The 12,158-nt window shown below is 41.2% G+C and overlaps 1 protein-coding gene across 1 annotated transcript; it reads left to right on the top strand.

Moving 5' to 3' along the window:
* Positions 1-10,501: 10,501 nt before the first annotated feature.
* snapc5 (small nuclear RNA activating complex, polypeptide 5) lies at positions 10,502-12,106 on the top strand. The gene is made up of 3 exons (XM_072434605.1): positions 10,502-10,842; positions 10,922-11,002; positions 11,659-12,106. Exons 1-3 carry the CDS (start codon positions 10,753-10,755, stop codon positions 11,833-11,835), a joined length of 348 nt encoding a protein of 115 aa, XP_072290706.1. The 5' UTR covers positions 10,502-10,752; the 3' UTR covers positions 11,836-12,106.
* The last annotated feature ends 52 nt before the right edge of the window (positions 12,107-12,158 follow it).

Here is a 12,158-nt window from a genome sequence, read left to right as displayed (position 1 = left end):
TTTAACCTGCCTCACCTTCAGTGTCTGTGTACACTGTGTGAATGTATGTGTGTGGGAGTGGTTCCATGATGTAAAGTACATTGCCCATTGGAGGTAGAAAGTACTTAGTAAATGAGACAATTTTCCATTTTAAATCACAGAAAATATGCCTTTTTAGACATTTTACTTTTATGTTGATTTAACTAGGTTTGTCCAACGTAATAATACAATAGATATAGCCTATAAGTCAATAAATGAGCCATGGAACATCCACCATAACGGCTGTGTTAATATTCAGATAAATAAATACACATTTGTCACATTAAAGAATGCTCACTAATTAATCTCTCCGAAAACTAACTCAGAATTTGTTGTGGAGTGACGATCTCTATTGGTCCCATTCACAATAATGTATTTAGTAATGGTTGGTCAAGTAGGTTTTTTCATGTTATTACTGACATGACTAACTTTTGGGACTGTTGATGAAGAATTGTCCCATTGGACTTTAGCTCTAATCTCTCAACAGCTCTGGTTGTTATTCCTCACAGGGAGCCCCTCACTTCCCTGTTCAAGGATGCTCATTATGAGACCTAATCTAAAGTCAGGGCCCTGATAACTGCTCTGGCGTCACTTGTGTAAACTGTCCTGACTCCTGGTTAAAAGCCGTAGTTGATAGCAGTATCAGCAGACAGACGCTTTGGGGAGACAAAGTATCCGGCTCCAAGTGACCTCCCAAAATAGATGAGTGCCTCAAGACTGGGGGCCACAAGACGCTCAGCCACAGACCTCAGAAGGGCGAGGGCCAGTGCAGGAAGAGCATGTCATCAGAGCACTGCTGCTAATGCCACACAGATATACACCACAACACCCAATGTCCAGAGAGGTCAGACATGCAGCCGCCTCAGAGGGAGCCATTCACTGCAGCTGATTAAGGACATGGCTGCCTCCAAGACTCTGCTCTTGTGGGCAAAGACCTTCACCACGTCCATTCAAGACACTGCTCAAACCCAACAATTTTCTAGCTGAGAGACAAGATCACTTATTCTCAAAGTGCACATTTGCAGGGAATCCATTTCCTTTGTAAGAAGTCTAGTTGTGAACAAAATGTTGGGAATTGCTGTTAATTAAATTAATTTAATGTTTCACTACTCGTATGACATACAAAAGAAAAAGGAAAATGCAGTATAGTCTAGATATTTGATTTAAAAATGCATAATCTGCAATGCTCATGCACAGCTCATGGAAATTACTCATAATAAAATGTAGAGGTCAGTCATAGGGATAGAAAGAAATCATGTTGCAAGAAACAACTTCGATAGACCTCAGTAAAACAGTTTCATAAGATTTAGCTATGCCCCGAGAATGGGAGTGGTGCTCATTACACCCTTAAAAGAGTAACCAACTAGACGTGAATGAACCGTTTTGATATCTCTGAGGAAACTGTGCATCGCCATCCAGTCTGGCTCTCGGAGCCTGCTCTGAGCTCACATCCAGCAGCCAGGCCCTGCTTTAACCGGGCCCTGCTGACAGAACTCAGCAGGAAGGAGTGCTTTAAACCTTAAAGGTGCACACAATGCAACTTTTTGGGTGGCGATTCTGCCACCTAGTCTCTATGGATATGTTAATGCTTTGTGTAGAATAGTAGAAAAAGATTGAGTTGATTCAGAGTCTAGTCCAGATGACTAGAACTGAATATTTTTCTACAATGGAACACTCCTGGACAAATGAGGAATTACAACGACATCTTTGTGTAGAATATTTTACAGTTTGGCATTGAACATATCCATTTAAAGCAGTCGATGCTTGAGCCTGGTTGGTGGGGTGGGTTATGACTCCTTAAAGATTGTAACTAAACTAAAGAGGTTACTAAAGTCGTCTGCTTCTTCTGAGACTTCTGACTTCACTGTCATTGACTTTATCCACCAGTCACTCAGAGCATGACAAAGGCTGGCCAGCCTGATTATAGAGCTGAGTTTCACAAAAACAGTGAACTACTATCTGAAGATATTGCTAAAATAGCCAATTGTCCGAAGATTTTATTGTCATATGGCCCAGCCCTAGGGTCAAAGAGGGCTTAGGGTCAGAGTTGTTACTGTACTAACAATATTGATATGTGAGCACTTTAGTGACTGCATTATTCAATGTAGAATACGATCCAATACCAACATTAGCTCCCACTTCACTAACCGCTTATCCTTGATTGCTTGGCAAAGTGGTAGCACCTCGGGCAGGCTATAGCGTCGCAGAGTCTTCCTTCATATGTTTACTTTCTAAATAGCCCTATGCTTGGACTTACATCAGTGGAGACAGAATATCTAAGAAAACGAGGAAGGAAATCTGCAGAAAACAAAGGAAAGGGAAAGAAAGTCTTTCTGATAGAGACTGCCCCTCACTGTTCCTGATTACGGCAGAGCAGCGGAGAGCATGGCGCCATCAGAATGAGCAGCCCAGCAGCCACAGGCCAGACAGAGGAAGACTGCAGTGACGCGAAAACAGCTCAGACCAGGGCTTTTTCACTGTTTATGTATTTAAGATGGCTGTTTTTGATTTTGTTAGGCAGGGGAAGAAAGACAAATACCCCATGTATTTGGTACTGAATTTATGCAACATACAACTAAGACTAAAAAAATATGCTGTAATGTTCCCATGATGTAGTCAGAAGTACAGGCAGTGGTATGTGTTTTGATAAGTTAAGTTAAATAGGCAATTGCATTTTTTTTAAACATCTTGTTCTCATTACAACTGAACTCAACTCTTTATGTTTCTAGGCACTATTATTTAGACCTAAGTCACACTCTTCATTAAGTCAAGCTGCAGTTCTGGCCATGGTAACTCTATCTAATCTTCACTGACTTGTAAAAACAGACTACCCAGGCTACCCAGACAGGCTGGGTAGGAGAGACCAGAAAATGAGGAGTGAAGTTTTGAGACAGGAAGAGAATGGCGTCAGTAAAGCAGCAGATAAGAACCAGGGCAGCTCACACAAACAGCGGCAGATCTGCACCAGCCCTTGGCCCCTCACTCTGGCCTTCACTTTGGGCCCCTCTGTACATAAGAAAGTGACATTGCCTGTTTATAATTACATGCTTCTTATTCCATAACCCAGTGGTCCCCATTTAAATCAAATTGAAGAGAGAGAAGAGAATGGTCAGTAGAGCACTAAGGGTTATTGAAAAGTGTCCCTCCCAGAAGCTGGAGCAGGTCGCCTATCCCAGACCTCTCTCTGTTTATAAAACACGATTTGTTTAATACTAAGTCTGTTGTCCCAGCCTGACTTGTCTCTATCTCAATTAGCGCTTTCAAATGTCTTTTATCAAACTGTGGGCCAGGAAGTCTGCAGCATATTTTACTCCTGAGGGCAGATTGGGTGATTTCCTTGTGCATAGACAGGACCCAGTTTGATAGCAATGTCTACAGTGGCTAGAATCAAGCTCCCGCTCACAGATAAGAGGCTGAGAGCAACATAGGGTAACTCCTACAAATACATACTTCTCAAGCCTTGGTCATGCAAAAATATTGACAGATATAGACACTAGACTTTGAATCAGGGAGTGAATAAAAGCTTTGACAACAGGAGACACTCTGGCGTGGTCGTGAGACTGGCTGTTGTTCTGCTCCTCTGAGCTAATGTTCACCGCAGGCTGCTGACCTTTCCTCTGGACAGACAGCAGATCTGTGGAGTGGTGCCACCACCAGTGGCTGGGATGTGCAGTGAATACAGTCTGCAAAGATAAACAAGGCCTTGTTTAGCTAGTTCTTTGTGGCTGCTGAGCCAGCTGATAACTGTGAGGGGGTTGGCGGCACTAGGCCTGGAGAGGCAGACAATGTGGCTGCACAATATTCTCCCTCAGAGCCACCTTTGCCACAGCGCTGTTGCCTTCATCAAAGAGCATCCCACCATCGCAGGTGTGCCTCTTAAGATAGGTGATGCCATAATGGAGGTTTTCCCCGATGTCCATAAACAAAATGTCTCACATTTTGGACACATTGGTCTGTATAAATGCTGAGCTTAGTATGATTTATCACATTTGTAATGATAATAAGTTTGAGGACCCATATTTTGACAATGTTTTCTAAGTGTGGATTGTTAATCTAGCCTCACTGGGGTGTGCTTGCTTGTGGTCCTCCTGCTTCTCCTTGTGCAGACTTGTGTAGACTGTCTACTGGTCTCGGCTCCACCCTTCTGTCCACGCTCTGCTGCTCCCCGCTGCTATCACTCCATCAGGCGCTGTGATAGTGAGGAGCCTGGCGTCTCCACTTGCCCACAGCCTGCTGAAGCAGACATGGAACAATTATAAAGACACTTTCTCTTTGCTTCTCTTCAAAGTACTTATTGAATTATCTTTGCATGTCCAAAATTGAGACAGTACAAACACCCTCAAACATCAAAAACTCTTTCTAATTAAAGAGTATTAATTTAATTGGGTCTCAGAACATGGTGGTCAGACTTGAAAATGGATTTTGGCTTGTGCACACTGCACATGATGCTACTAATGACTACTGCCTACTTTAACAGAAGAATAAGTAGTTATACAGTTACAGCCCAACATAATTCATATTATATTCAAGCCAAATTGTTCTGGAAGGACATTTAGTAAACATGTTGTATCAAGCTTTTAACCACATTTCCCTTCTATTCAACTCTAGATTTAACTCAAAGAAGCAGTATCCATGCTTTGAGTGGCTCAGTGGTTAGAGCTGCTGAACATATGTAGCACAATTTGCCTACTTCAATTAGAGATCAAGCAAGTCACAGAAAGTACGAAACCAATGTGCATTATGAAGAAGTTCTCATCAGAATTTCAAGGTTTTTTGGATGATCAATAATCATGATTATTTAGGTCACAAGAATCATAAAAGTAAATGTGTACTGCTTTATATCTGTCTATTTATGCCACATTAACTTTACTTGTCATTGTCGGTGTAATCCCTCATTCGTCCAGGCGTGTTCCATAGTAGAAAAAGCTTCAGTTGTAGTCATCTGGACTCAGTTAAAAAAAAATAGACGTTTCGACTCTCATCCAAGAGTCATTGTCAAGCTTGACAATGACTCTTGGATGAGAGTCGAAACGTCTATTTTTTTCTAACTGAGTCCAGATGACTACAACTGAAGCTTTTTCTACTGATTTACTTGTCATTCAAAAACGTTTGATACAAAGCTGCTCAATTAGAGTAGAGAAAGTGTTGTTTCTTTTATATATGTGAATTAAATGTGTATGAAGGATTCTACAATTTAATAATAATCATAAGACTAACAATTTATATTGTGACATTCTTAACAAGGACTAACCCCCCCCCAAAAACACCAGAAAAGGCAGCACAGTCCGTAGAAGTTTGACAACCACTTTTTAAATGTGTTCCCTGTTACCCATTTCTTTACCACTTGTTTTAGTTGTTGTGGAGCCAGGGTTTGAGAACTTCTACTTTGCACTTTACAACACATTTCCCAGTAAATATGATAGATCCTCCAGGCATTCCACCGCACCTCAGCAGCAGTTGTGTGAAGAGGGGATGGGTCTGTGGAGATAGGGGCAGCGCACTCAGTCTGGGCCCAGCCACATTCCCACACTATCTGTTCACCAAACTGCATCTGAGCCTCTTATCGCTGGCCCGGCAGGAATTCTCTTAGAGGCACCTTTCCGTCTGCTTCCCTCTCTCACCCCTCACGCTCCCCACTGACTACTCTTTTTTCTTTTCTTCCTGTAGGTTTCTTAAAGTCACAGGGCAAATAAAGCCTCTGATGTTTGTTTTGATACAATCTGCAAAATAAATTAGAAATATCGGTACATCGCAAAACATTTCTTAGATATTTTCTTGCTTTTACAGCGTTGAAAAGACAACTTGGTGGCATAACTACCGTATATTCTGGACTATAAGTCACACCTTTTTTCATAGTTTTGGCCGACTTATACTTATAAACTTATACTTATACTCCGGAGCGACTTATATGTGTTATTAGGCCCGAGCGCCACAAGCTGGCGAGAGGCCTATTAATCTCGTAAGGCCGTGCGAAGCACGGCTGCGAAAGTGCGCACGTAGTGCGCACGAAATCGAGCGCGAAGCGCTCGCCCACTTCCAAACACTCACTAACGCACTCCTTCACTCATGCACGCCCCGTGCATACTAATTAGTAGTAGGAAAATGGAACATTACCGTTGTAAACGGGCGAAGCCCGTGCAAAAAGTGCGCACTAAACGAGCCCTTTACATTGAGATGACGACCGCGAAGCGGTCGTCATCCCCATATAAAGCACTCATTTGCGCTAAGTAGCTCACGAATACGTTCCCCATCTCTTGCATGTTCCGTGCATATAAGCATGTAATGCAAAAATTGAACATTATTACTGTATAGAGGGCCAAAAACACAAAGTGGGCGGAGCCCACTCAAAATTAACGAAAGTACCCGTCAGTGACCAGGGACCCACACCATGAGGTAGGAAAGCGCGAGCGCTTTCCGAAAATGTATAGTTTATGATATTTGAAAAATGGGAAACATTGTTTTCGCATCGGAATATTATTCTTTCTTCTTCTCGGGACCAACCCCCCTATTTTTCACCCAGTGAACATTGACGAAAAGTCACAAAAATGTTCACATCTCTAAAAATCGTGCCTCTCTACATTCTGGCTATTTCCCTTTTCTAAAATAAAAAAAATTGGCGCGTCAGCGCCCCCAAATGTACCAAAAATGCATTGAGAGATGGGAAATGACCCAAAAAAAATCTGATCTTAGAATCATGAAATTTGGCGCAGAGGTAGATGGTGACAAGAGAAGTAAAAAATATTATTACGGCAACGCCGTCCGCCCAACCAAATGTCAGCCATATTGCTTCAAAAATGGCTAAACATGACTTCGGAGTTTTTCCAAACGTCGTACTTTTACGAACTCCTCCCAGGGTGTTGGCTCTAAAAAGCTGAAATTTGGTGAAAATGCTACTGAGGAGTGGGACATCAAAAGTTATCCAAATTACATTGATACCTCTCACGGTAGCTAGAATTTCAGAAATCTCCCATATTTAAAATTTCTGCCGTTTGCGCAGATAAAGTCCGAATTGCGTCAAATTAGAATCAGTTGTTAAACTCTTTGCCCTAAACCTACTTGAAGTGAAATAAATTCATTTGGCGCCACAGCGCCCCCTACAGATTTTATATGGAGGTTAAATGTTTAGTTATGTTTAGCGTAATAAAAGGACAATTGGGGCGCGTAAGCGCCCCCTCCTCTTGCGGCGTGGCGGCGGTGTGGCGGCGGCGTGGCGAGGGCCGATCATTGCCGCTTGCGGCTATATTTATTTGTTATTTTCACACTTGCAGCCGCATTTCATACTCCAGTGCGACTTATGTTTTTTTCTTCTCTATTATGCATTTTTTGGCTGGTGCGACTTATACTCCGGTGCAATTTATAGTCCGGAAAATAGGGTATTGAACTACGCCAACTATGCCATTTTTATTCTGGATTATTGTTTTCAGAAACTGTATTTCCTAATTTGTCAACTGATAGCACTTTTCTGGATTTGACTTAGCTATTGCGGGGGCAGGAATAAAAATAAGTCGACTAGTCACTATGGACATAGTCTTGTAAACATACTGTACTATCTGCCAATCACAGTCAGCTCCTAACCAATAATCTCTTAAACCATTGATGTAAATGCTTTCTCTTGCTTTTGCCCCATTTCCACCGTAGCAGCAGAACCCAGAAGATAGAGAGGCTGACCTCTCTCTTCTCCTCTTTCCCTACAAAATCTCCTCTTATTCTCCTCCTTCAATGTGCTAATACATTTTGGACAAGATTCAGTCTCAACCAATGGACTCTGCAAAGTGAAGTATCACTGACTTGGTGCTTTTGAGCGTGAGAAAATAGACTCCTAAATAGACTTTTGAGCCGTTGAACTCTCCAAACATGATCAGACTGCAGTGATGTGCACTTCATTCAACACAGCAAATCCTGACCACCCAGGGGAGAGGTTGTTCTGGGAGACAGTGCAACAAAGCTTCAGAAAAGCAAAATCTCTGAAAAACGCAGCTGCTTACTGGCCACATTTTTATCCTAATAAGGTATATTTTTCTAAGAGCATTAATGAAAAACAATGTAAACAGAACTGATGAATAACTAAATATCTCACACTAGACTTAGGTTCGACAGATAATGTGGTAAAAGGTCCACGATAGTTTAAGAGTTTAATAGAAAACAATGCAATAGCAACAGAACAACAAAACCAAAGAGAGGACACAGCGTCAGGTCTTGATTAGGTATTAACTCCTTGTCTAGCCAGCCAGAGAGCAAGTATGGATCCCACCCAAATTAATTCTGGTCATTTTCTGTAACTACATACAATTAGGTTTTCTTAAAGTCTATAAAGAGCATTGTGTGATGCCACTATCACTCAGGAAGTAATTTCATATTTGCAACAGCTCCTGTGGTAACCAACAGCCCCCTCTGCTGTTGAACCAAAAAAAAAAATTTTCAAAGGTAACTTTAAAACAGCTAACTCTCTCACTCTTTCCAACAGAGGACTCCAAAGTCCTGTCAAGTCTGCTGAAATGTTCTCTTTATTTGTCCACACTGACACCCCCTCACTCCTCCTCACCTCACATGCTGAAACTGAACTGTTTCTCGGTTCTGTACAGTGTGAAAGATTGAGTCATATCTTCCTGACAGAAGAGGTCAAAGGTTAGCCCCCTCCTCTCTCCCCTGTGTGTTCACTGCCCCCCGCTGTCCTGCCCTTTTGGTGGGCCCCTTTCTCCACACATCCAGCCCTGCATTCCACAGACACCGGAGGAACCTTCAAATGCTGCACAGGCAGAGCCACAGAGACACGCAGCTCATAGGGGCCCAGCTGCCGAAAGTCTTCACTCAGGGACCCAGGCCGACTGAAAGGTTCTGTAGCTCAGAAATGCAGTGTGAAAGCACAACATCATCCTGATGACAGGGAAAAGGTTTAGAAGGTGCACCTCCAATTCAAAGACCTGCATCTCATGGCCTCATGTGAGTCTGCTGTAATAGGGCCAACACTTTCATCTTCTACCGCTTGTTCCAATTAGGGTCGCAGGTGGAGCCTATCCCAGTGACTTTGGCCTTAGGTGGGGTATTTTAATACATAATACCTAATAGATACATTGTTTATATTTTAATTAATCTGCACATTCACTTAATCTCTGGATCAATTCAAGCTAGAGTATCAATCCAGTTTCAATGGCATACCAAAAAGTTTGTTTTTGGTATGCCATTGTATTATTATTGGATTGAAACAGAAATGACTGGTAATGCCCCTCTCTGGCGTTTATCATTGAGTAGATGAGGCTTGTTGGAAACTGACCTCAGTAAAAGACATTTTCCTGACCACTGCATGTCTTTGGATGACTCTGGGCGGCTGCACTGATGCTGGGGGGCTGCACTCTGCTGAAAAATAATAGATTAGCCCATAGGAAGGTGACTGATGTGTGATACTTTGAGAACCATACATCACATTAGTATTTTAATGTCTCTATAAATCAGGTCAATGAAGTTTGATGCACTAGACACAGGTTACACAAGCACAAAGACATGTTTGTGTATTTTGGCTATATTTCACTATCTTCTTCCAATATCTTACAGCTATGGGGAATTTTTTCAGACCAGAATAAACTGTTAATGTGAAATAAGGCACATGGGGTGTGTCCTACAATGTGTGAAATATGCTCTGTGAACTTTTTCTTCACGTGATCAACATCTCTGTTCACATCTGGATGGACTTAACTCAAGAATCCAAAAGATCAACATGGGCATGGGCCGGCTGCAACTTAATTATTTGGAAGACTCAATTAAAAGTATAAAAAAGTAATATATCCAATTCAAAATTCCAGGAGTACACATGTTTATATATAGCTCCTTTAAAATGTTGTAATAAATACATTCTAAATTTCAAATGGAATGGAACATAATATGATTTCAATTAAGGAACTGGGATTAACCACATAATGTAAAAATATGAAAATCAAGATGGATTTGGCAAATAAAAAACAGTCAAATACATGTGAGTGTCATCAGAGGCTGTTTTAATGACATTTACAATAGCAATTTACATGATTTTTGTTTATTTAATACAAGATTATGAAGGACACTTTTTGGATTAAGGTAAAATAATTAATTTTATGTTTCACTGAACACGTACTTAAGGATTTGTTGAATCCAACCATAGTGTTTCATTTTGCCCACTGATATATAAAATATTTTACACAATTTATACCTTATGTAAAGCTCAAATTAAATTTCAAGGCTAGAATTCCCCTTTCAACCCTTTGCAATATATATATAATAATATAGCAATTCAAATGTGTTGCTGATTTCTTTTTGTTATAAATATTTATAATCCTCGAAAATGTTCAATGTTACTTTAACTTGGCTTCCAGTCGCTTCCATTCTGTTGAGCACATACATAGTCATGCACCTGTCGAATCAATACATTTTATCGGCGTTTTCGAGTTTTGCTGTTGCAAGATGAAGAGTTTGCTTTGAAGGAGGAAATCTGCTGCCGGATGTGACGTCTTAATGCGGAAGTAAACAATCCCTGCGCGCACGCCACCGAGCGCAGTGCATGTTCTCCTTTGTGTTCTCTAAAAACAAGCCACTGAACAAATATAATAACCAAACAGTTGTAAATATGGGTGATATTCATATCAATGATTCGTTTGCATCGGCTCTGTTAGTCATTTAAAGGTACACGTGGCTCGCTAAGAGATTTTCCGTAGCTCAGACCTCTGACTTTCCGCTTGAGGAATTGTTACTTCTGTGGGCTTGAAGATGCATAGCCGTCTGCAGGAGCTCAAGAAAGAAGCAGAGACCCTCCTCAAATTAAAAGTGAATCTGCAGGACCAACTCAACAGGCTCAAGGTAAGTTTAACTTGAGTGGCAGAACTATTGTCTGCCAGTGCGAATTAACATATTTACTTCACTGCTGCTATGTCCACAGTTTGAGGAGGGCGCGTTAAAATCTATGATCAACGCGATGTCTGAAGAAGGAGAGTCAGAGGAGCCTACGCAAGAAATTCAGGTAAAGGAACTAATCACATTTCATTAAATCAATTGGTGTGGTTTTACAACATTTACTAGTGGCTAGAGCAGTGGTTCTCAAACTTTTCACACCAAGCATCATCTAATGCACTGCCATCATAAGGGCCACATATGCCAAAGTAGACTAGACTAGACTAGGCTTAAATAATAATGAAGGGATGTCACGTTGATAGCTAATATTAAGTATTTTAAGATGATTACTGTTCTACAACATCTTTAAGATGATTTTATTTTTCATTATAAGACCATAGTTTTGGATGTAGGGGTTGTCAACCAATCCACTTTTGAAAGGTGGGCCTTCCGAGTACCACCTGAACCCGTATTATATCAGTCCTAAATTGGCTGAATCTGATCTGAAATGAGACTAAGCCAAGTCTAAAATAAGACTAAACCATGGAAGTTGGTAATAAATGATGATTAAGCCATAGGAGGACTCCTATGAGTTGTCTCAAACTGCAGAGGGCCCGTGTACCACAATTTGAGAAACACTGGTCTGCATCGACCGATAAAGGGTGCATTCTCACTTGCACTTGTTGGGATCCAGTTTGAGCCCAGTTTAAATCTGAGTTGTTTGTGCAAATCATCTATATTTTCCTTTTGAATGTTCCAAAAAATCCCATAATGGTTCTGTTTCAGGCCTGCATAAATCCAGACGATGAGAGGGAAATAAACCAGACCAAGCTACTGCTGAATGCTGGAGTGGACAATGGCATGGAGGAGGATGATGAGGAGGAGGAGGAGGAGGAAGAAGATGAAGACGAGGACAGTGAGCTGGCCCCTGAGGAAGAAGAGGATGAGGAGGATGATTATTGAGATTCATGTGAAGGACTTCAAATCTGGAAGCCTGTTTTGCCGTTCAGATACTAAAGAATGCTGAATGTTTAATTTATTTCAAGTAACTTAACAAGTGTAAAATGTGTGGCTCTACAACATGAAACAATGTTTAAGATACAAACAATGTTAGGCCAAAGTATGTTTCGCTAAAACTGCATAAGTTAGTGCTGGCACAGAAAATACATCAGGGTGTAAATGTCAGTTGTATATATTATACATGAAAAGAACAAAATAAATGTTGCTTTTTGTATTTGTTCGTGTTGTTAATGTTGACAGGAGCTGAGGGGTAAATGAGTAATGCC

This window comes from Eucyclogobius newberryi, unplaced genomic scaffold (assembly GCF_026437365.1).
Source record: "Eucyclogobius newberryi isolate DKJ021-1_F unplaced genomic scaffold, fEucNew1.0.hap1 SCAF_7, whole genome shotgun sequence".
Lineage (NCBI taxonomy): Eukaryota > Metazoa > Chordata > Actinopteri > Gobiiformes > Gobiidae > Eucyclogobius > Eucyclogobius newberryi.
This window is presented reverse-complemented; position numbering and strand designations above follow the sequence as displayed.

What these genes read in the sequence shown, in the direction of transcription:
- snapc5 (XM_072434605.1), top strand. Translation starts at nt 10,753, where the DNA reads ATGCATAGCCGTCTGCAGGAGCTCAAGAAAGAAGCAGAGACCCTCCTC. An exon ending in ACCAACTCAACAGGCTCAAG is followed by an intron (nt 10,843 to 10,921) that starts GTAAGTTTAACT and finishes CTATGTCCACAG; the next exon opens with TTTGAGGAGGGCGCGTTAAA. An exon ending in AGCCTACGCAAGAAATTCAG is followed by an intron (nt 11,003 to 11,658) that starts GTAAAGGAACTA and finishes GTTCTGTTTCAG; the next exon opens with GCCTGCATAAATCCAGACGA.